The sequence below is a fragment of the Pyrus communis genome, chromosome 16 (genome assembly GCF_963583255.1).
Source record: "Pyrus communis chromosome 16, drPyrComm1.1, whole genome shotgun sequence".
Lineage (NCBI taxonomy): Eukaryota > Viridiplantae > Streptophyta > Magnoliopsida > Rosales > Rosaceae > Pyrus > Pyrus communis.
In genome coordinates this window covers 769,287-792,337 of record NC_084818.1, presented here as the reverse complement: position 1 = coordinate 792,337, position 23,051 = coordinate 769,287, and the positions used below count along the sequence as shown (strand labels likewise).

The following is a 23,051-nucleotide window of genomic DNA, read 5'->3' as shown; positions in this document are numbered from 1 at the left end:
TTCAATGAACTGTTTTAGTTAAACATATTAAAAAAAGGATCAAACCCAGTTTGACTAGGTCGATTACGCATGATTAATTTGCTTAAATTAACGATAAAAATATAGTGGTGTGACACTTTACTTAATGAGCAATCATGTCATGCACACTTAGATAGAGAGTGCTCAAAATCTGCCCTATTAATTTTGTTGTTTGTGCAAACTTTGACAAATTGTTAAACCAACAAGAAAAGTGCTTATAGTCAACAAAATCGGGCGAAGTGCTTTTGACATGGTAATGAAAATAAAATCTCTCCTTTTTCTTTTTCTACCCTTTATATTATTATTGCTATTTTTCTTTTTCTTTTACTTTTTTTACCACAGTTGTTCTTTTTCTTTTTACTTTTCTGTTGTGATCATATACAAGTTACATAAGAAGTAAAGAGAAATGTTAACTGGAGATTTTTTTCAGAAATGTGACTCTCTATCGACTTTCTATCACTTTATGTTATTAATTTAATGTTTTATAATGTTCACACAAAAATTAACATTAAACTGTAAGATGTAAGAAATTCATAGAGAGTCTCACAAATCTTGTAACATTTCTCGAAAAACATATGCAAAATGATGATCTTATGCAGGGGGACAGGGCCCCTTGTATGTTTACACTTCTATCACCTATCATTATTATGAAAGAGATTGTAGACAATGATGTCGAGCCGCGAAGCGATGAAGTTTTTTTAGCTGCAATCGACGTGTCGTTTGATGAGAAAGATAATAATATAAAGAGATATCCGAATCACAGTAAACCCTTCAAAGTGAGGCCATGGGGCAACCAATTCATGCCTGCTGATGTAGAATATGCAGGTTTCATCAATCTGCTGTTCTTAAAGCATGCATCCTCCTTTAACACATTTAATTAAAGAGCGTGAGATGAACTATGATGACCCATTCTCAAAAGTTGTTTTGGCATAAACTTAATAAGCAAACCTAATGAGGTCATTACCCAGTTCATTAAGCACAATGGTTCCGCTATCATTCATTTTCCTCTCCACTATCACTGACCTTTTTCCCTTTTTCTTTTTGTTTAATGAAGTTTGTCCATGAGATTTGAACTCATAAACTAAATCATCTCAAATTTTATTATCAATAACATCTTAGCATTATCATTGGTAGTCGGTATTACGTATCATTTTTGAAGAGAAAAACTTCGATAGGATAGCGTCACCAGTTAGTTGATCATGCCGCTTTCATATGCGATGTTCAGAATTTCATTAAAAGTCGTACCTACATAGAATTACATGATATCCAAATATAGTGACTCGCTTTTTCTTATAAAAGTGACTGACTATCCAGCTGGTCAGACTTTGTGTCTGAAGATTTTTTTCTCCTCCTTTACAACCCCTTCAACAACTAATATACATAATCACAATGGTTTATATTTGAAATTGTGATCTTCTTGGTTTGGGGTTCAATGAACTTGTTTTGTGTTGGTAGATCCCAACCCCAAAGCCATACGAAGTGAGGTTCATTTCATTTGACCACATTAACATGAACATGAGCAGATGATGTGCTTCTTGTTTAATAAAATATAATTATCTTCTTGGGCCAAATACATCTCTCCGTTTCTTGAAAGATTGATTGGGAATTTGGGAGTAGATAAGACGAAATCTTTGAGGACTTGAATGCAAAGTTTAGAAACCCAAGTCACTTTTTGGTGGGATGGAAGTGGAAAGATATAAAAGTTTACAACTTCATCGATGTTATTAATTATGTCACTTATCTAAATAAACACCATACAATGTATGTAATCGATTAAACTAAATAGATTAAGCAAGTGGATGATTGTTTGCAAGAACAAGGTCACGTGCTCAAAGTTAGTCATTGGTTTCATAATTTTTACAGATTTGCTCAAAGATAATAAAAGATTTGGCGTAAAACTCAACTCAGTGACATTTTATCATTCATACAGTCGACTCCAAATATCATTAAGCAAGTAAATAACCCGCTAATACTTTCATTGATAAAAGATCCTTTCTTTCTTAAGGATGTAGTTCTTGTTAATAGTCTTCATTATTGAGATTCAGGGAAACTTTTATTTAAGTGCGACGAGAATAAAATTTTTATTAGTTAAAAAATAAAAACGTTATAGCTCATTTTCATGAGAGGAATTTTAATAAGATTGTTTGATTACAGGAGCTTTCACAACGAGTGAGATTAAAACAAAACGAGAGACCAAACTTATTCGACCATGCAGTCGCTTGGCGGAAGCCAAGAACACAAACCAAATGGTGTCTGAGGCAAGTTGCTTTACCGATGCCGTCGGTAAAACAATCGCAGAGCAGAATATATAGTTGCACATTGTGATAAGCTGCTTGGACACACAGATTGCATGACAAAAGGTTGGTAAGAAAATTGTATCCGTTACTGAAAAATGCATCAAAGAGGACCTAAAAGGTCACCAGTTCTTGCTAAGCAGCGAATCCGAGTGATTTCTGTCTAAATTATTGAACACAAAACACGTTAACATCGACAACAACATGTAAATAGCAAATACATCAGATGCAAGTGCAACGAATTGCAAAGCCAACGACATTCTGCTCCTACAGCTTGGAAGCCGCACCCTGGTCTAAGAACCAAGTTAACTCGTCTTCAGCCGCAAGCAACTGAACAGGCAAAGTATCAGGATGCTGACAGTTTCCCAGTGCTCTCTGCACGGCATCAGCTTTATTATCGCCTGCCACCACCATTGCATTATATGCAGCAGAGTTGATCACTGGGAAGGTAAATGTAATCCTCTCTGGAGGTGGTTTTGGTGAGTCCTCGATGTGAGTCACCCATTTTGTCTTCTCGTTGCAACGCGGATGACCAGGGAATAGAGAAGCAAGATGTCCATCTGGACCCATACCCAGAAGTATGAGATCAAACTTCGGAAATCCAGTAACTTTTGAAGTGGCAATCACATTGCGCTGAACCAAATGTTTAAGACAGGTTTCGTAATCTTCTGCTGCTCCCTCAGCCGAAAGTGCATCATTAATGGCATAAACCTGGCCAGGGGGAATCGGTACCTGCCAAAATCCAAATTTTAGCAAGATTAAGTTGACAAATTAACGATTTTGTGCCATTGGAGGGCTTAGATTGCTTAGATCATAATCACACATCAAATATTTACTCTAGACACCGTTAAAAGAGTACATTTCTTTCTTCATCCCATGACCAACTAGTTATTAGTTTCAATTTCCTGATGTACTAACTAAAACCGAATCATGTTTTACCACAGAACATGCACAATATCATCTCCTTAAATCCAACCACTATTTGGTAACATCAACGCTTTTTTTTCCCAACCAGAACCATCATCTCATGATCGAACCCTTACAGACAAAAGCGAGACCAATTTCCAACTTTCATATCTTGATTTGTTAATTGATACACACTGTGACAAAGAAGCCATACCACTCACCAATATCTCAATCATATATAAACTGAATTACAAACATCAGTCTTCTGATCTTTCGTTCACATACATTCTTTCTTCGTTTGGTTGACAAATTTATTTCTTCTTCCCATAACCAGCAACTTACCCGCTTCAATTAACTGACGTACTCACTCATTAACTCATATCATTTTTGATACAAACTATGCACAATATCGTGCCCTCAAATCCAACTACTATTCGGTAAAACATCAAGAGAAAGCATAAAAAATACTCATAAAAATTGTACCTTAGAGAGTAAAACATCAAGGGCAAGTTTATAGTTACTGTCGGGGTGATCCTTTTTCACCACTCTCTCATCCACCCAGAACACATGCCATCTCCCCCACTCCACTGTATCCTTATATGGAGCTTCCGTTAATTTCCTGTAAATCCAAACATACAAAATACTCATAAAAATACAATACAATAAAAAAGCAGTAAAGAAAACAATCAAACTTGCTATTGAACAACCAAAAATGCTTCTAAAACAGGCAAAAAAATTAATGGCGCTTATGGGGCGTGGCAGAAATGCTTACAATATAAGCAGACCCAAAGCACAAACTTCTCGAGTAAGCACTTGAATTAACAAAAAATTCTGCATATTTATGATAGAATCACGTCTAGCAGAAGTGCTTAGAACATAAGCAGGCCCAAAAGCATACTTTTCGAGTAAGCACGTGAATTTATAACCATTTCTACATGAATCACTCCTAGCAGAGGTGCTTACAGCCAAAGCAGACCCAAAAGCACGTACTTTTTCCAGTAAGCACTTGAAATAACAAAAAATTGCGCATGTTTATGATAAAATCACTTCCAGCATAAGTACTTCTAGCAGAAGCAGATCCAACAGCACATACTTTTCGAGTAAACACTTGAATTATTAAACATTTCTACATGTTCATGATAAAAGCACTTCTAGCAGAAGTGATTGATTATACCTAAGCAGACCCAAACCAATCCGAAATTATTCAAAAACAAAATGCTTGAGGGGGATTGTTTCTGACCTGAGCGCGTAAATGAGAGAGCCGCCGGACAAAGCGACGGTGAAAGCTCCCCTCTCCTTCACAAACTTGGCCGACAGGTCGGCGGTGTACTTCGCCAGACGCACCGCCACTTCCTCCGCCGTCTGGAACTTCTCCACCTTCTTCTGACACTGACCCGCCATCTCTGCTGCCGCCGATGATGCCGATGATGCGGAAATTGGGTTCTTGAAATTCGAGCGAACGGGTTTAACCGAGAGGGATAGAGATCTTGGTGCCGATCGGAGTGAGATTATCGCCGGCGCGCGAGATGTACGCGATGAGGAGAGAGTCGTGCCGAGTGAGAGGGAAAGACGGGTCGGGGAGCGTACGGAGGCCATGCGCAGTGCGCACCCGGGCTTACTTTAGGTATTGGCTGCGGAAAAAACCGACCGGGCCACAAAAGTCAAACGGTCAGTGAAGTTCGGTTACGGTGGACCGCAGTTGGAGGGAGTTGGTCAGTGACTGTTAACTGACTTGGGCGGAGAACCCAATGGACTTGTAGATATGAACTAGGCCCGTTTGATAACTATTTTTTTTTTAAATTACGTCGATATTTTTGTAATATTAACCAACTCGTGCGGTGCAGGACATTTGTAATTCAGTTGGTTATGTGTTGATTCCTTCATTTAAAACTTGATAAAAATTTTAGTTTAAAAAACACACAATTTACTATTTACGTGGATATGAGTTAACGTCTACTTAAAATTTTAAAATTGCATTGGTAGAAAGCTCTTCAATTTTCATACAATTTAGAAGCACTTATAAGCATGTCGAGTATGACACAACTTCATCTAAGAAGCGTTTTTTAGTTTGAAAAACAATGTCTATTAAACAGTGTCAAATACAAATACTTAAACTGTGTCAACAATACTTTCTTTAACAAATAAACACATTTTGATAAACTCAGAAGCGCTTTTGGTAGCAAAAATACTTTATCCTGAATTGTGAGGTAAACACATTTTTGAGCTCATGATCACTTTTCGCCAAATTGAAAGAAAAGCTTTTTTTGGTCGATTAAAAGTTATGTTTGAGACAACTTTTGGACAGCGAAGAGTGCTTTATGACAAAAAAATATCACTCCTAATTACATTTGGTAGAAAAAACTTAAAAGCATTTTTGAGTCGTAAAAGCATAAGCGTTTTTTAGTCTCAGCAATATCAAACAAGTTTCGTAAACATGCTAAACCAGACAACCAGACTGTCTGCGGCAAGTTGCTTTTCCGACGCCGACGGTTAAACAACCGCAGTGGTACGAGGGAACGGAGAGCATTAGAATATATAGTTGCTTTACCACTACTGAAAAATACATCACTTAGGACCTAAAGGGTCACCAGTTCTTATTGCCACCACAGAGGACCAAAAAGGTCACGAGTTCTTACTACTAGCAAGAAAAGCAAGCAGCAAATCACAGTGATTTCTGCCTACATTATTAAACACAAACACATTAACATCGACATGTAAATAGGAAATACATTGGATGCAAGTGCAACGTATCGACATTCTGCTCCTAGAGCTTGGAAGCTGCATCCTGATCTAAAAACCAAGTTACCTCGTCTTCAGCTGCAAGCAACTGAGCAGGCAAAGTATCAGGATGCTGAATATTTCCAAGTGCTTTCTGCACGGCATCGGCTGTGTCATTGCCTGTCACCACCATTGCATTGTATGCAGCAGAGTTGATCACCGGAAAAGTAAAAGTAATTCTCTGTGGAGGTGGCTTTGGGGAGTCCATAATGTGAGTCACCCATTTCGTCTTCTCGTTGCAAAGCGCATGACCAGGGAATAGAGAAGCAAGATGTCCATCTGGACCCATACCCAGAAGTATGAGATCAAACTTTGGAAATCCAGTAGCTTTTGAAGTGGCAATCACATTGCGCTGAACCAAATGTTTAAGACAGGTTTCATAATCTTCTGCTGCTGCCTCAGCCGAAAGTGCATCATTAATGGCATAAACCTGATCAGGGGGAATCGGTACCTGCCAAAATCCAAAATTTAGTAAGATTAAGCTGATGAATTAACGACCTTGTGCCATTAGGCCCTTGGAGGGCTTAGAATGCTTTAGATCATAGTCACGCATCAAATGTTTACTCTACACAGAGTTAAAAGAGTACATTTCTTTCTTCATCTCATAACCATCATCATTGCCATATTGAACCCTAAAAATAGAAGCACGGCCCGAAATTCCCAAATTTCAGATTGTCCATTAATTACAGTGATACAAAGAGCCATATCACTCACCAACCTCATTCACATATAAATCAAATTACTATGAATCTTCACAAGGAGCAAGCAAAACAATAAGAGCAACTAAAATTAAAAATCGATCACATAAAAATCACAGCTTTGACACACAACATTGCAAAATTTAGTGCTTTGACACAGCGTTCAGAAGAAAGTATAAAAAATTGTACCTTACAGAGTAAACCATCATAAGCAAGTTTATAGTTACTGTCGGGGTGATCCTTCTTCACCACTCTCTCGTCCAGCCAGAACACATGCCATTTCCCCCACTCCACCGTATCCTCATACGGCTCTTCCGCTAATTTCCTGTAAATCCAAACATACAAAATACCCACAACAATACAAGAAAAGAAAAAAGCAGTAAACAAACAATCAAACTTGCTATCGGACAACCAAAAAACGCTTCTAAACAGGCAAAAAAATGAATGGCGCTTATGGGTCGTGGCAGGAATGCTTACAATATAAGCATACGCAACTTCTCGAGTAAGTACTTGAATTAATAGCATGTTTATGATAAAAAATTTCTTCTAGCAGAAGTGCTTAGAACATAAGCAGACCCAAAAGCACATACTTTTCGAGTAAGCACGTGAATTAATAAACATTTCTACATGTATACGATAAAATCACTCCTAGCAGAAGTGTTTACAGCAGAAGCAGACCCAAAAGCACGTACTTTTCCAGTAAGCACTTGAATTAACAAAATTGTTTATGATAAAATCACTTCTAGCAGAAGTGCTTACAACATAAGCAGACCCACCAGCACATACTTTCGAGTAAAAATTTGAATTACTAAGCATTTCTACATGCTCATGATACATTTCTAACAGAAGTGACTATACCTAACCTAAGAAGACCCAAACCAAACCGAAATTATTAAAAAGAAAATGCTTGAGGGGGTATGTTTCTGACCTGAGCGAGTAAATGAGAGAGCCGCCGGACAAGACGACGGTGAAAACTCCCCTCTCCTTCACAAACTTGGCCGACAGGTCGGCGGTGTACTTCGCCAGACGCACCGCCACTTCCTCCTCCGTCTGAAACTTCTCCACCTTCTTCTCACACTGGTCCGCCATCTCTGCTTACGCCGATGATGCGGAAATTGGGTTCTTGAAATTCGAGCGAACGGGTTTGATCGAGGGGATAGAGATCTTGGTGCCGATCGGATTGAGATTATTCCCGGCGCTCGAGATGTCTGCGATGAAGACAGAGTTGTGCGGAGTGAGAGTGAGAGGGAAAGCCGGGTCTGCGGGAATATATGGAGGCCATAATAAGTGCGCAGCCAGGCTTACTTTAGGTAGTGGCTTAGAAAATGGCCCACAGGTGTTGAAATTATGAGAGACAACAACATCGATATTATTCTCAATTTGTTAATTATTACCTGCTGATAAGTTTGGGATTTTATCATAAAATATCTTAGTATTGGTTGGAGTGTGGTTAGAATATTTAAACTTTTTTTTCATAGATACGTACGGTAGCTGTGAGATATTTCAACGCGTCTGTCATGGGGCTATAGATTGAGATATGTGACCCACTAATTAGGTTCCAGGCGTGATGAGATATTTCAACATATCCCTCATGGGCTATAGATTGGGATATTTCAACACATCCCTCACGAGTTATAGATTGGGATATGTGACCCACTAATTGGGTTCCAGGCGTAATGAGATATTTCAACACATCCCTCATGAGCTAAAGATTGGGATATCTCATCACGCTTGAGACCCAATTAGTAGGTTACATGTGGAAGGTCCACACATTGAAAGCCATGTAGAGCCAATGAGACACCCTACATGCAGGGCCAAAGACCCATCCATCACGTGGTAGTACGGCACCCGCTCTATGACTTTGATACCATGTCGAAATCATCAGAGAGACAGGTCAAAAGTCCACTTCCAACAATATATTGTACCGAACTTGTTAATTACCACTTGCACAATCCAACAGGTGTGGGGGCTTCACCACAAAAATCCTCAATATTAGTTGGAGTAGTGTTGAATATTTAAACTCTTCTTTTATCACAAACATGGTGGATATAGGATATTTCAACAACAGGAACCCAAACAACAAAAGGAGAGTGAAGGATGTGTAGTCGGTTGGAATTGATCAGTACTGTGTGTTGGAGTTTTTGATAGAAATCTCATTTTAACTCATTGTCGCACGTTGATAACTATCAAAAATTTCTCGCACTTTATAACATTATGTCCAAGTGTTAGAGATGGACGGGAACAAACTCCTAGTATAAGCAACAGTAGAGCAAACCAGTTTTGCTGCTGCCAGGAGCGAGACACACACGGAGACGGGGGAGAGAAGAAAGAGAGCCGGAGAATATGCAGATCTTTGTGAACCCTAACAGGGAAGACTATCACCCTCGAGGTGGAGTCTAGCGACACCATCGACAACGTCAAAGGCCAAGATCCAGGATTTAGGGTACGAAAATCGTACCCATTACTGAAAAATACATCGACCAAAAAGGTCACCACTTCTTATTTACTAGCAAGAAATACTGAAAAATACATGACAGAGGACCAAAATGGTCACTTCTTCTTAATTACTAGCATAGCAAGAAAAGCAAGCAGTGAATCACATTGATTTCTGCCTAAATTATTGAACACAAACACGTTAACATCGACATGTACATAGTAAATACATTGGACGCAAGTGCAACTAGTTGCAAAGCCATCGACATTCTGCTCCTGCAGCTTCGAAGCTGCTGCTTGGTCCAGGAACCAAGTTACCTCCTCTTCAGCTGCAAGCAACCGAGCTGGCAAAGTGTAAGGAGGCAAACTATTTCCAAGCGCTATTTGCACGGCATCCGCTAGATCATCATCCGTCACCACCATTGCATTATTTGCAGCAGAGTTGATCACTGGGAAGGTAAAAGTAATCCTCTGTGGAGGTGGCCTTGGCGAGTCCTTAATGTAAGTCACCCATTTCGTCTTCTCCTTGCAAAGCGGGTGAGCAGGGAACAGAGAAGCAAGATGTCCACATGGACCCATGCCGAGAAGCATGAGATCAAACCTTGGAAATCCAGTAGTTTTTGAGGTGGCAATCACATTGCGCTGAACCAAATGTTTAAGACGGGCTTCGTAATCTTCTGCGGCTCCCTCAGCTGGAAGTGCATCGTTAATATCATAAACCTGGCCAGGGGGAATCGGTACCTGCTAGGGATGGGTAAATACTCATTGGTTATAGGTAACCGGGGTTATTCGTCCATTTAAATTTGAAGGTTATGATTATGGAAGGTTATGATTATGGGTAACCGTTTAGATAAATAAACGGTTATGGGTATAACCATTTAACCGTGAAATTTAAATGGGTGGTTATGGGTAATACCTGCAGTTATAAACGGGTACCCATTTAATCGTTTATTTTAATATATGTAAAACTAAAAATAAAAATAAAAGTTTCTAACTAGGTTTAGTATCCCGAGATATATTTGGTTACAAAGGGCCATAATATATATTATGCCTCATTTGAGAGAAAAATATAGTTGATAGAACGGGTTTATATTTAATATATATGATTGAATGTGCTAAAACATTAGAGTGTTCGACAGTTTTGTTTTAGAGTCTTTTGGAGCTTTGACCAATTCAAGATAATGATTACCTTGAGTATTTAGAAACATGTTATTATTAAATGATACGTACCTATATATATTATTAGAGTTGTTAGCGATTGAAATGAAACGGGAGCCATGTATTATTTTGTTTAGTTTCTTCATTAGTATCAGATAAGAGAAATGAAGTAGAAATGGACAAATGAGGAAAACATGATTATTACTTTTTACTTTTCATCTTTTTGTACTACGTATACAATATAAACAAACATCTCTTATAATTATGGTGAATTGAATATGCGTGAATAAGAGAAGAAAAAAAAAAAGAGATTTTTCAAACCCTACACGCTTGGGAGTCGCAGCCTAAAGTCGCGCAACCTGAGCCACCAAGTCGTTCCTGCTCCAAAACTCTAAGGTCCAAAACAAAGCTGTTTTGTATCACCTTTCTTACGGACTTGGGCTGTCTGCAGTCAACCCGCAACCCAATTGGGCATATGCAACAAACCGTCCCACTTGTTTTTTTTTTTTTTCTTTTTGGGCCTTTTTTTTTTTTTTTTTGACTCGCATGAAATAACAAGCCCATGGGTTAGGCCTTGTTTTTCATTTTTCACTCTTAGCCCAATAATTGGGTATATAATCTGTTAACCCATTTACTTCTCATTTGTTACCCAGCAACCCAACAACCACTATTTTTGGCCTGCAAGCCACAACAAGCCCATATTTTGGGTCGTCACTCATTCTTTTCACACACAGGTCCCGAAGCTATTCCCGTTCACTACATATGTATATTGTGTTTGTTTGCAGGTATCATGAACCTAGAGTTTGTACTTAAATTCGAACTTAAAGTTTTGAAAATAAGTGCTATAGAAATTTGAAGTTTCATAAAACAATACACCCATAAAAATCCGGAGTTCTTGTAGGTGATTTGTTAGGATTACATGTAGATGATGTTTTAAAAAACAACTGTAAAATTTAGTTTGTGCAAATTACTTTATTGTCCATAATTTTATTTTGTGATAGAAGACAAAAATGTTTTTTCACCCTCTTATAGTTGATAAAAAGAGTTTCATTAATATGTGGTTTAAATTAACTTCTTCCTTACAAATATGTTATGCGTAAATAAACTAGCTTGAAATAGATCCAATTTTATGGAAAGAGATCCTCTCCGGATCCCTTCCACCAAATTCACTCAATCAATCAATCCAGGCCCTTGAAATTTAATCCAACGGTTACAAATAGGGGGCCATTTTAAAAATTATAATAACTTTAGCCGTTGGACTAGAAAAGATCCAGAAATGATCCATTTCCCAATTTTATGGCCTAACAATTAGATTAGTCCAATTTTTAGTTATTTTTTTATTTAGGTCCATAAATAGGACTCCATGTGTCAGCACTTTTTGTTGTTAGGTTGATACTTTGCATTGTGATTACTATTTTACTCTACTATAGCTATTCAATGGAAAAAGAAAAAAAAAGAAAAAAAAAAGAAAATGATACGATCGGTACTTTGATAACTATTCTTCTTAAGGATAATCGCTAAAAAATAGCGACTAATATCCCAAAAAGTCGCTATCTTCATACCGATCCCTCCCTTTTCAATTTTTTTTAATTTAATTTTGTTAATGTTTCTTTTATTTCTCTTACCATAACAGCAAACTATTCAAAATATATTTTTTTTGTGCAAAATATATTATAATTCATTTATAAAAATTTGTAATCAATGATTTAAGACCTAAATTGAAAAAGAAAAAAAAAAGAAAATGATACGATCGGTACTTTGATAACTATTCTCCACAAGGATAATCGCTATAAAGGAAGCGACTGATTTCCCAAAGAGTCGCTATCTCCATACCGATCCTCCCTTTTCAATTTTTTTATTTTTTTATTTTGTTAATGTTTCTTTTATTTCTCTTACCATAACAACAAACTATCATATTCGTGTTTTTCAAAATATATTTTTTTTGTCCAAAATATATTATAATTCATTTTTAAAAATTTGTAATCAATGATTTAAGACCTAAATTGAAAAAGAAAAAAAAAAGAAAATGATACGATCGGTATTTTGATAGCTATTCTCCTTAAACATAATCGCTAAAAATGAAGCGACTGATATCCCAAACAGTCGCCACCTTCATACCGATCCCTCCCTTTTCAATTTTTTTATTTTTTTATTTTGTTAATGTTTCTTTTATTTCTCTTACCAGAACAATAAACTATCATATTCGTGTTTTTCAAAATATATTTTTTTTGTGCAAAATATATTATAATTCATTTTTAAAATTTTGTAATCAATGATTTAAGATCTAAATTGAAAAAGAAAAAAAAAGAAAGAAAATGATACGATCGGTACTTTGATAACTATTCTCCTCAGAGAGAATCGCTAAGAATGTAGCGACTGATATCCCAAACAGTCGCTATCTTCATACCGATCCCTTCCTTTTCAATTTTTTTATTTTGTTAATGTTTCTTTTATTTCTCTTACCATACCAACAAACTATCATATTCGTGTTTTTCAAAATATTTTTTTTTTTGTGCAAAATATATTATAATTCATTTTTAAAAATTTGTAATCAATGATTTAAGATCTAAATTGAAAAAGAAAAAAAAAGAAAGAAAATGATACGATCGGTACTTTGATAACTATTCTCCTTAGAGAGAATCGCTAAGAATGTAGCGACTGGAATCCCAAACAGTCGCTTTCGGCATACCGATCCCTTCCTTTTCAATTTTTTTATTTTGTTAATGTTTCTTTTATTTCTCTTACCATAACAACAAACTATCATATTCGTGTTTTTCAAAATATATTTTTTTTGTGCAAAATATATTATAATTCATTTTTAAAAATTTGTAATCAATGATTTAAGACCTAAATTAAAAAAGACAAAAAAAGAAAATGATACGATCGGTACTTTGATAACTATTCTCCTTAAGGATAATTGCTAAAAATGTAGCGACTGATATCCCAAACAGTCGCTATCTTCATACCGATCCCTCCCTTTTCAATTTTTTTATTTTGTTAATGTTTCTTTTATTTCTCTTACCATAACAATAAACTATCATATTCGTGTTTTTCAAAATATATTTTTTTTGTGCAAAATATATTATAATTCATTTTTAAAAATTTGTAATCAATGATTTAAGATCTAAATTGAAAAAGAAAAAAAAAGAAAGAAAATGATATGATCGGTACTTTGATAACTATTCTCTTTAAAGATAATTGCTAAAAGTGTAGCGACTGATATCCCAAACAGTCGCTATTTTCATACCGATCCCTTCCTTTTCAATTTTTTTATTTTGTTAATGTTTCTTTTATTTCTCTTACCATAACAACAAACTATCATATTCGTGTTTTTCAAAATATATTTTTTTTTGTGCAAAATATATTATAATTCATTTTTAAAAATTTGTAATCAATGATTTAAGACCTAAATTGAAAAAGAAAAAAAAAAGAAAATGATACGATCGGTAGTTTGATAACTATTCTCCTTAAGGATAATCGCTAAAGAGACTGATATCGCAAAAAGTCGCTATCTTCATACCGATCCCTCCCTTTTCAATTTTTTTATTTTTTTATTTTGTTAATGTTTCTTTTATTTCTCTTACCATAACAACAAACTATCATATTCGTGTTTTTCAAAATATATTTTTTTTGTGCAAAATATATTATAATTCATTTTTAAAAATTTGTAATCAATGATTTAAGACCTAAATTGAAAAAGAAAAAAAAAAAATTTATACGATCGGTACTTTGATAACTATTCTCCTTAAGGATAATCGCTAAAAAATAGCGACTGATCGCTATCTTCATACCGATCCATCCCTTTTCAATTTTTTATTTTATTTTATTTTGTTAATGTTTCTTTTATTTCTCTTACCATAACAACAAACTATCATATTCGTGTTTTTCAAAATATATTTTTTTTGTGCAAAATATATTATAATTCATTTTTAAACATTTGTAATCAATGAGTTAAGACCTAAATTTAAAGATATTTTTCTATTTTATCACTTTAAGAATCAATAACAAATAGTTTCAAGATCTAATAATCCGGAGGATCACATCCAAAGGTTTTACAATATTTTCCTTAACTCCAGCGCAAAATATTTCTTAAACCTAAAAATTTCAATTTTTTTTTTCACAAAAAAATTGTGTGCTATAATCCAAAATTAGAGTCATTCTATTTGCACCACATATTTCCTAAAATTAATTTAGAACATTTCCAAAATTTCGGACACCTATAAATCTCTTGGGGGGCCTCGCTATTAGTTATATTATTTTTCTATTTTTTTTTCAACTCAGGTACCCTATTAGTCGGCATAACCCATATTTCAGCTGATTTTTTACAATCTAAACTACCTATCATATAAGTACTTTTAGAGTCTAAACTACATGTCATATGAGTACTTGTATAAGCTAAACTACCTATCATATTATAATATTAGTTGACATAAACTTAAATTTCAACTGATCTTTTATAATCTAAACTACCTATTATATAAGTACTTATACAGTCTGAACTACTTGCCATATAAGTACTTGTACAAGCTAAACTACATATCGTATTGAACTACCTATCATAGTGGAATAAGTAATTTTACATGATTCTAACGGTAAGATGTAGTCTTCCATCTTGGTAAAGTTAAAAGCCCCCGAAGCTAACACAATCAATGTCAAAAGCCTCTTGAGCAATTACTTACTTAAGACAATCAATGTATAATGCTCGCGAATCATGTAGACTAAAATCATGTAACAAATACCAGTAAAAATGAAGCTTATTGTTGTAAACAACTCAACGAAAACTTGTAAAATTACTTGTAGTTCTCATAGCTTCATGCGAATTCAAATTCAAATTTGGATACTAATTTGCAGGAATCGCGAGGAAAATTCAAAACAGGAGTCAAATAGAGTTTTTGATGAAACGACGAGATTTGATGAGTAATTTTTTTTTTTTTTAATACAATGATATATTTTACACTAAAAAATATGAGAGTTTTTTTATGAAATGATGAGATTTGATGTGTAACTTAAAGTTCCATGCTAATTCTGGAAGAGTCATGATAAAACATTGGGTAACGTACAAAAAACTACCTCAAATATTGGTGTCACGACACTTTCATACCTCATCTTTTAAAATTGACAATGTCATACCTCATTTTACGAATTTGTGCCAATGTTATACCTTCCGTTAGCTTGGCGTGAATTTCTCAGTTAATTGCTGACGTGACTTGATTCAGGGCCCACTTTCTATTAAAAAAATTAATAAAATATTATTAAAAACTAAAAAAAATCATTTAATATTTTTTAAATATTAAAATAATAAAGAAAAGTAAAAAATAAAATAAAAAACAAAGCCTTTCGTTCCTCCCCCCCCCCCCCCCCCCAATCTACCTGCTGCAACCTAGAAAAATAAACAAGAAAATAAAAAAAAAAACAAAACTTCATCCCTTCCCCCTCCCCCCTGCGTCTTTCTCTCTTCTCCCTATTCCCCTCCTCACCCCCTAATCTCCCCCACCCGAGCCCCGACCTGTAACCCAAAAAAAAAATAAAAATATTCCAGTTCGTCTTCCCCTTGCATCTACCCTTCGCACCCACCCCCCGCGGAATTGGCCTGGCGAACGGGATCTGGGTTTTTTGTTTTTTTTTGTTTTCTTCTTTTTCTTCTTCCTCCTCCTTCTTTTTCTTTTTGGGTTGCAGGGGGTTGGATTTGTTTTTTTTTTTTGGGGGGGGGGGGGGGGACAAATTGGGTTGGGTTTTTTTTTTTCTTCTTCTTTGAAGGGTTGGGGGTTGATGGGTTTTCAAATTTTTTTTTTTTGTTTTGTTTTGTTTTGGTTGAAGATTAAGCAGGGAAGAAGATTAAGATGGGGAGAGAGAGAAGGGAGGAGGGGGGTGGAAGGGACGAAAGGTTTTGTTTTTTGTTTTTTTTTTATGTTTTTTTTGTTTTTTAACTTTTTTTTATTATTTTAATATTTAAAAATATTAAATGATTTTTTATTAGTTTTTCTAATATTTTTTAATAGAAAGTGGGGTCTAGATCAAGCCACGTCAACATTTAACTGACAAATTAACGGCAGGCTAACGGAAGGTATAACATTGGCACAAATTCGTAAGATGAGGCATGACATTGTCAATTTTAAAAGATGAGGTATGAAAGTGTTGTAACACCAATAGTTGAGGTAGTTTTTTGTACTTTACCCTAAAACATTCAACGGCAGTCAGTGCAATTTTGTTTTCAAATTATGGGCACTTTAATTGCTCTATTTATTAGACCCTACCTATGACTGTGCAATACATTAGACACATATCAAAACATACGGATCAGGATCCTCTCCTGAGCAAAGGGTGAGGATCCTCCTAACCAAGCTCATCGGGCCGTTGAAATTTTATCCAACGACTACAAACAAGGGGTCATTCTAAAAGTTATAATGATTGTAGCCGTTGGATAAAATTTCAAATGCCCGATTGACTTGGTCAGGAGGATCCTGTCACATCCCCGCCCGGGGCGAATCACTTCCCGGGCCCGCTCCACCACCGTAGCACGATATTGTTCGCTTTGGGCCCCGACCACACCCTCACGGTTTTGTTTCTGGGAACTCACACGAGAACTTCCCAGTGGGTCACCCATCATGGGAGTGCTCTCGTGCGCTACTCGCTTAACTTCGGAGTTCCTACGGAACTCGAAGCCAGTGAGCTCCCAAAAGGCCTCGTGCTAGGTAGGGATGAGAATATACATTTAAGGATCACTCCCCTGGGCGATGTGGGATGTTACAATCCACCTCCCTTAGGGGCCCGACGTCATCGTCGGCACACACGCGACCAGGGTTAGGCTCTGATACCAAATTGTCGCATCCCGGCCCGGGGCGGATCACTTCCCGGGCCCGCTCCACCACCGTAGCACGATATTGTCCGCTTTGGGTCTCGAACACACCCTCACGGTTTTGTTTCTGGGAACTCACACGAAAACTTCCCAGTGGGTCACCCATCATGGGAGTGCTCTCGTGCGCTACTCGCTTAACTTCGGAGTTCCTACGGAACCCGAAGCCAGTGAGCTCCTAAAAGGCCTCGTGCTAGGTAGGGATGAGAATATACATTTAATGATCACTCCCCTTGGCGATGTGGGATGTTACAATCCTCACTACCTGCCAAAGTCCAAAATTTAGCAAGAGTAAGTTGACACACAACGTAGCAAAATTTAGTGCTTTGACACAACATTCAGAAGAAAGCATAAAACTTGTACCTTAGAGAGGAAACCATCAAAAGCAAGTTTATAGTTACTGATGGGGTGAGTCTTTTTCATCACTCTTTCATCCACCCAGAACACATGCCATTTCCCCCATTCCACCGTATTCTTATACGACGATTCCGCTAATTTCCTGTAAATCTAAACATACAAATTGATTAAAAGCACATATTTCTCTAGTAAGCACTTGAATTAATAATTTTTTTGCATGTTAATGATAAAATCTCTTTTAGAGAAGTGCTTAGAAGATAAAAAATGTTACTCTAGTAGAGATGAAATCTATATGCATTGGTAGATCTTATATTTAGTAAAAAAATTATATAAATGAAAATACAAATATATCATAAGTGACAAATACGTACTTTTCGAGTAACCACGTGAATTAATGAACATTTCTGCATGTATACGATAAAATCACTCATAGCAGAAGTTCTTATAGGTAAGCAGACACAAACCCATCCGAAATTATTAAATAAAATAAAATAAAAAAATGCTCGGCACCCTCCAGGGGTTTTGTTTCTGACATGAGCCCTTCGCGGGGTTTGTTTCTGACATGAGCGTGTCAATGAGAATGCAGCCGGACAAAACGACTGTGAAAGCTCCCCTCTCCTTCACAAACTTGGCCAACAGGTCGGCGGTGTACTGCACCAGACGCACCGCCACTTCCTCATCCGTCTCAAAAATCTCCACCTTCTTCTGAAATTGAACCGCCTGACTCCGATGATGCGGAAATCGGGTTCTTGAAACTCAAGCGAATGGGTTTAATCGAAAGGGATGAAGATCTTGGTGCTTATCGGAGTGAAATTATTCCCAGCGCGCGAGATGTATGCGATGAGAATAGAGTTGTGCGGAGTGAGAGGGAAATACAGTCGGGTGATATATGGAGGCCATGACCGACAGGAACCCAAGAGTCGAACAGTGAGTGAAGACAGTGCAATCTGTGGGAATTGATCAGTACTGTGCAGTCGGTTACGGTAGACTGTGCAGTCGCCCGGTGGGAACTGATCAGTAGTGTTAACTGACTTGGGCAGTAAACCATGGACTTGTAGCAATTCAAAACCCTAATTTCTTGATCGATCTACTTACGTGGGTTTGTACTTGTAGCAACTACATATACTGGAAATGTACATAAATTGTAAGAGTATGAGTATGATTCTTACAAGTCTTGGGATAATTGATATTATAAAGAAGTCTAAATCATGTTGACAAGAGTTAATCCAATCATATTGGTATATTGAGGACTCTTGTGTTTGCTCGTTTATAAGACTCATACTGATATAAGGAATGCAGCATTGTATTCCTTGTGGGATTGTTATAGGGCGATACAAGAGATCCAGGTCCTGTAGTATAAAACCACAAGCCTCTGCTCTCACAAAGCACACTCTTATTGTTCCAATTACCTATAACTTTGAGAGCATTGAGTTTTGCAGAAGGTTGTGTGCAAGTTTTCATGGCTTATTGTTATATGAACATGTCTGCAGGTATGTGTTGGTATAATTGCTGCAATTCTTACACTTATATTACATACATAATTTAAGGATTGTGATTTAGTTAATTAATCTTTGTGTTCTTGGCTAGTGTATTAATCTTTTAAGTCTAGTTTATTCTTACATAAATTACTTGCATGCATGGATTGTATGTCACGGATGAAAAGTGGAAGTGACTGAGAGTTTGAAGAAGAATAATCTTCAGATATATGATGAAACCCTGGAATTTTTAAGTGTTTCGCAAGTAAACAGTTCAATTTTAGAGATTGAGAGCTCGTTTGGACGTGCTTTTAAAATGACTGAAAGCACTTTAAAAAAAATATTTTTGATTTTCAAAAGCACTTTAAGTGCTTTCTACAAGAAGCACTAATTATGTGCTTCTTTCAGGAAGTACTTTAAGTGTTTTTCTAGAATTTACTAGAATTTTTATTAAGGATTGTTTCCAAAAATATTTTCATCAAAAGTGCTTTCAGTTATTTTAAAAGCACATCCAAACAAGTGCTGAATCATTAGTCTGAATGCCATCTACTAGCACTGCTTACTTTGAGTTAAGTTGGAGTTAGAAATAGGTGTCCTAATATTAAGATGGAGGTGGCTTTTTATTTGGTGTGTGGCAGGTATCTAGAGAGTTAGGCTAGTTATTTTTGGTTTGTAACTATATCAAAATAGGCTCAAGTGATATCAGTTCACATGTCTCCTCTTGTCGCCATTGAGCTTAATATAAAGAGGTATTCATCGATTCGTCTCTGAATTTGCAAGACACTGTCAAATCACTCTCTGAACTTTAATTTTGGTTAATTTCCCCTATGAACTCTAATAATTAGCCACATTCCACCTTATCGTTTAAATTTTCATAATTCCATCCAATCTGCCATTTAATGTCACACTTGATATCTACGTGATCACCGGTGAAAGGCAAACTATACGATGACAACACATTTACATCACTACGGGAGCTTACCGCAATGAAATGACCACTTGATATCTACTCTTGTCCGACCTCAAATACGAATGCTAATGGGTCTCGAACCTCGACCTGACTCATCTCTGAAACCGGGTACAAATCCTTCTCAAATAAGGACAACCACTTCTACAGTCGTTTTTGGTCGTCAACTGAACATTTACCACTTCGTAGCGCAGCTCTCTAGCGGTGGAGAAAGTCATAGTTTCCAGCCTGCATTGCGCCCCACAAAGCTCATCACAATAACCACCCACCTAGCTCCCTACACCGCAACATCGATGTCGACGTCGATGATGTGTTCAAGTGGCAACAGGGACTGTACGACATGTTGTCGGGGGTGGTGTTCACTGCCGATAAGGAGATATGGAAAAAGATCCTGCGATGATCCTTTTTCTGGGGAATCCTGTGATCGTGATCATTTATCGTACATCGTGCAGTCAGTTTTCGTTAGGTACTATTTGTATTTAATTTTAATTTTTAAATTTTAAAATGATTTCTGACCAAATGATGTACGATGAATGATCACGATCACGAAATCCGTAGGATTCTTAGGACTGGATCCTTTTCCTAAAAGGAACAACCGCTGGCAGCAAGCTTGTGCTTCTCTCAATGTCGCATTCAGGGTGACTGGAGCTTCAAACCTGTTAATGCTCAAGATTTGCAAGTTAACAAATTAAAATACTAAACTTTTAGTGGGTTAAGATATAGATTGAAAGGAAATTGACTCAAAGATTTAAGTGATTCACTTCTCAAAGTTAGGCTAAATTGTTGCTTAGATTATATTGATTTTAAGACTAAAAACAGCACTTGACTAATATATGAACTCTCTCATAAAAGCATATGCGGCTTTCAGTCTAAGCAATGAGAGATTTTTCAGTGTGACCGGTATACAGGATGGTACATCACGTGTCACTATACAAATGGTGGGATATGTGTGTTAAAAAGTTAATAATTAAAAAAAAAATTTCACCACTTATATAAAAACATGTGATGTACCACTCATATTCTAGTCATAATGAAAAATTTCTCCTAAGCAGTATCAAACAGGTTTTACAAACATGCTTTTACTCTGTTTGGGCTTAGGCCCACTCATTTTGCATTAAAAAACACAAGCCCATTTCTATCTTCATTTTTTGGTGGGAAGCCCATCAACGAGCAAAACCCTAGATAAACAACCGTAGAGCCAAACAGCTTTGCTGCCGCCGAGAGCGAGACACACACAGAGAGACAGAGGGAGAGGAAGAAAGAGAGCCGGAGAAGATGCAGATCTTCGTGAAAACCCTAACAGGGAAGACTATCACCCTCGAGGTGGAGTCTAGCGACACCATCGACAACGTCAAGGCCAAGATTCAGGACAAGGAAGGTAACATCATCCACCCGTTATCTAATCTCTCGCATTTTTCTGACGATCAAGTTTCGTGCTCGAATTCAAGGTAGTACGATTCAACGGTGATGATTTTCCCGGTAATTGTTTTGTTTTTGTTTAGGTATTCCGCCGGACCAGCAGAGGCTCATTTTTGCAGGGAAGCAGCTCGAGGATGGCCGTACTCTCGCCGACTACAACATCCAGAAAGGTTAGCATTGCCTTATCCCTTGTTTGGTTGCTCAGAAAATTTTAGGATATGTTTGGTTATGAAGAATTGAATTTAATCTTAGAATGTAAATTTATTGATATATACACTATAAATTTGGAAAATGAGTTTTCAATATATGTTTCCGGTTCCTATGTGATTATGTTTGGATCATTTTACCTTGAGAAGTTTAGTATCCAATTTGTATTAGCTTTAGTCGAAGCGAAATGAGCTAACGGAAGACTTGACGCAAAGCGTTTTAGGATTTTACAGCCGATCCCACTTAGTGGGATAAGGCTTGGTTGTTGTTGTTGTTGTTTATATTTTCCTCTTTCTTTGTGATTATGTTTGGAGATATTTCACCGTCAGAAGTTTGTTACCCAATTTATAGTAGCTTTAGTTGAAGGGCTCGGGGCTGGGTTTGGACCTGCTGATGGCCTGGTTTACTCATGTTGCTGGCGATTTGTTGTGTCTTTATACTTGTGTATAGGTGCTTTCTGTTTGTTTATGTTTCGCCGATTGAAAGTTTATTTTGATTATTTTTCTCAGAATCAACTCTGCATTTGGTTCTGAGGCTTCGTGGTGGGATTATTGAGCCGTCTCTCATGGCATTAGCTAGGAAGTACAACCAGGAAAAGATGATCTGCCGCAAGTAAGTTCCAACTGATTAAGCTTTTCTTATTTCTTTCGAGACATAATCGATGTGTTCATTTGGATAAGGGTTTGTATTCTAAAAAAGAGAATGCGGATGAGTATTTAATTTATTCTTAAGCCCAAGCCATTCAATCCGACTATGATTGGCGTCTAACATTCTTTAGTTTGAGAGCTATTTTACTTTTCTTTGACTCTCATTGTATCTCAAGTATATAAATGCTCGTGAGCAGGTGTTATGCACGCCTGCACCCCCGTGCCGTTAACTGCAGGAAGAAGAAGTGTGGACACAGCAACCAGGTATTTCATGTAGCTGACTGATGTCTGTTTGATCCTACTACCAACCGTTACTTTTTAAGGTTTTGTTCTTTATTCGTGTCATCTTTTATTAATGCAGCTGAGGCCAAAGAAGAAGATCAAGTAAACTGGGAATCGAGACAGCGGAATGTGGCATCTTTTTGGATCATTTAGGTCTTGGACATTTTATTTTAAAACTTTGTTAGCGTCAAGCAGGGTATTGTTATAAAGTTTGGCATCAACATTTTTCAACTTGCTTTGGAATTTTTCTGTGATGTTGCGTAATCTTGGCGTCGTTTAAGCTTCTTACTATGAGAAATGGCATTCAAAGGCAATCGCCTTTCTTCCATTTCTTCATTACCACATTCTGAAACGGATAAACCAAATTTACAAGTCGTGCGATGACTTGATGGGTTCGTTTCTTCTGTTCGATCAGAATTCGCATCACCTTGTCTGGAAAATGTTTTGGATCATCTTCCGACGCAGCATCTTCTAACTGAAGTAACTCCGGTCATCAACTCAGACGCCAACCGAGAGCACTCAGATTTTCTTCCGATCATTTAGGTCTCGAAAATTCATA

At 36.8% G+C, this 23,051-nt stretch overlaps 3 protein-coding genes and 1 pseudogene across 3 annotated transcripts; 1 reads left to right on the top strand and 3 right to left on the bottom strand.

Annotated features, from left to right (window-relative positions):
* Window positions 1-2,368: 2,368 nt before the first annotated feature.
* Window positions 2,369-4,939, bottom strand: LOC137721258 (probable 6-phosphogluconolactonase 4, chloroplastic). The gene is made up of 3 exons (XM_068460359.1): window positions 4,459-4,939; window positions 3,702-3,837; window positions 2,369-3,044 (listed from the first exon to the last, which is right to left on the bottom strand). Exons 1-3 carry the CDS (start codon window positions 4,812-4,814, stop codon window positions 2,580-2,582), a joined length of 957 nt encoding a protein of 318 aa, XP_068316460.1. The 5' UTR covers window positions 4,815-4,939; the 3' UTR covers window positions 2,369-2,579.
* An 805-nt stretch (window positions 4,940-5,744) lies between these two features.
* LOC137721259 (probable 6-phosphogluconolactonase 4, chloroplastic) lies at window positions 5,745-7,980 on the bottom strand. Its single transcript, XM_068460360.1, has 3 exons — window positions 7,623-7,980; window positions 6,884-7,019; window positions 5,745-6,447 (listed from the first exon to the last, which is right to left on the bottom strand). Exons 1-3 carry the CDS (start codon window positions 7,781-7,783, stop codon window positions 5,983-5,985), a joined length of 762 nt encoding a protein of 253 aa, XP_068316461.1. The 5' UTR covers window positions 7,784-7,980; the 3' UTR covers window positions 5,745-5,982.
* Window positions 7,981-9,244: 1,264 nt separating this feature from the next.
* Window positions 9,245-18,543, bottom strand: LOC137721037 (probable 6-phosphogluconolactonase 2; annotated as a pseudogene).
* A 2,591-nt stretch (window positions 18,544-21,134) lies between these two features.
* LOC137719596 (ubiquitin-ribosomal protein eL40 fusion protein) lies at window positions 21,135-22,820 on the top strand. Its single transcript, XM_068458633.1, has 5 exons — window positions 21,135-21,315; window positions 21,440-21,526; window positions 22,073-22,175; window positions 22,408-22,474; window positions 22,572-22,820. The coding sequence occupies exons 1-5, from the start codon at window positions 21,213-21,215 to the stop codon at window positions 22,596-22,598; spliced, it is 387 nt and encodes a 128-aa protein (XP_068314734.1). The 5' UTR covers window positions 21,135-21,212; the 3' UTR covers window positions 22,599-22,820.
* The last annotated feature ends 231 nt before the right edge of the window (window positions 22,821-23,051 follow it).

Excerpts from the sequence above, each read along its gene's own strand:
- LOC137721258 (XM_068460359.1), bottom strand. The coding sequence starts at position 4,814 with ATGGCCTCCGTACGCTCCCCGACCCGTCTTTCCCTCTCACTCGGCACG. Across the intron at positions 3,838-4,458 it reads TCTCTCATTTACGCGCTCAG|GAAATTAACGGAAGCTCCAT; the intron begins GTCAGAAACAAT and ends TTGGATTTACAG. Across the intron at positions 3,045-3,701 it reads TTGATGTTTTACTCTCTAAG|GTACCGATTCCCCCTGGCCA; the intron begins GTACAATTTTTA and ends GGATTTTGGCAG.
- LOC137721259 (XM_068460360.1), bottom strand. The coding sequence starts at position 7,783 with ATGGCGGACCAGTGTGAGAAGAAGGTGGAGAAGTTTCAGACGGAGGAG. Across the intron at positions 7,020-7,622 it reads TCTCTCATTTACTCGCTCAG|GAAATTAGCGGAAGAGCCGT; the intron begins GTCAGAAACATA and ends TTGGATTTACAG. Across the intron at positions 6,448-6,883 it reads ATGATGGTTTACTCTGTAAG|GTACCGATTCCCCCTGATCA; the intron begins GTACAATTTTTT and ends GGATTTTGGCAG.
- LOC137719596 (XM_068458633.1), top strand. The coding sequence starts at position 21,213 with ATGCAGATCTTCGTGAAAACCCTAACAGGGAAGACTATCACCCTCGAG. Across the intron at positions 21,527-22,072 it reads CGACTACAACATCCAGAAAG|AATCAACTCTGCATTTGGTT; the intron begins GTTAGCATTGCC and ends TATTTTTCTCAG. Across the intron at positions 22,475-22,571 it reads AGTGTGGACACAGCAACCAG|CTGAGGCCAAAGAAGAAGAT; the intron begins GTATTTCATGTA and ends TTATTAATGCAG.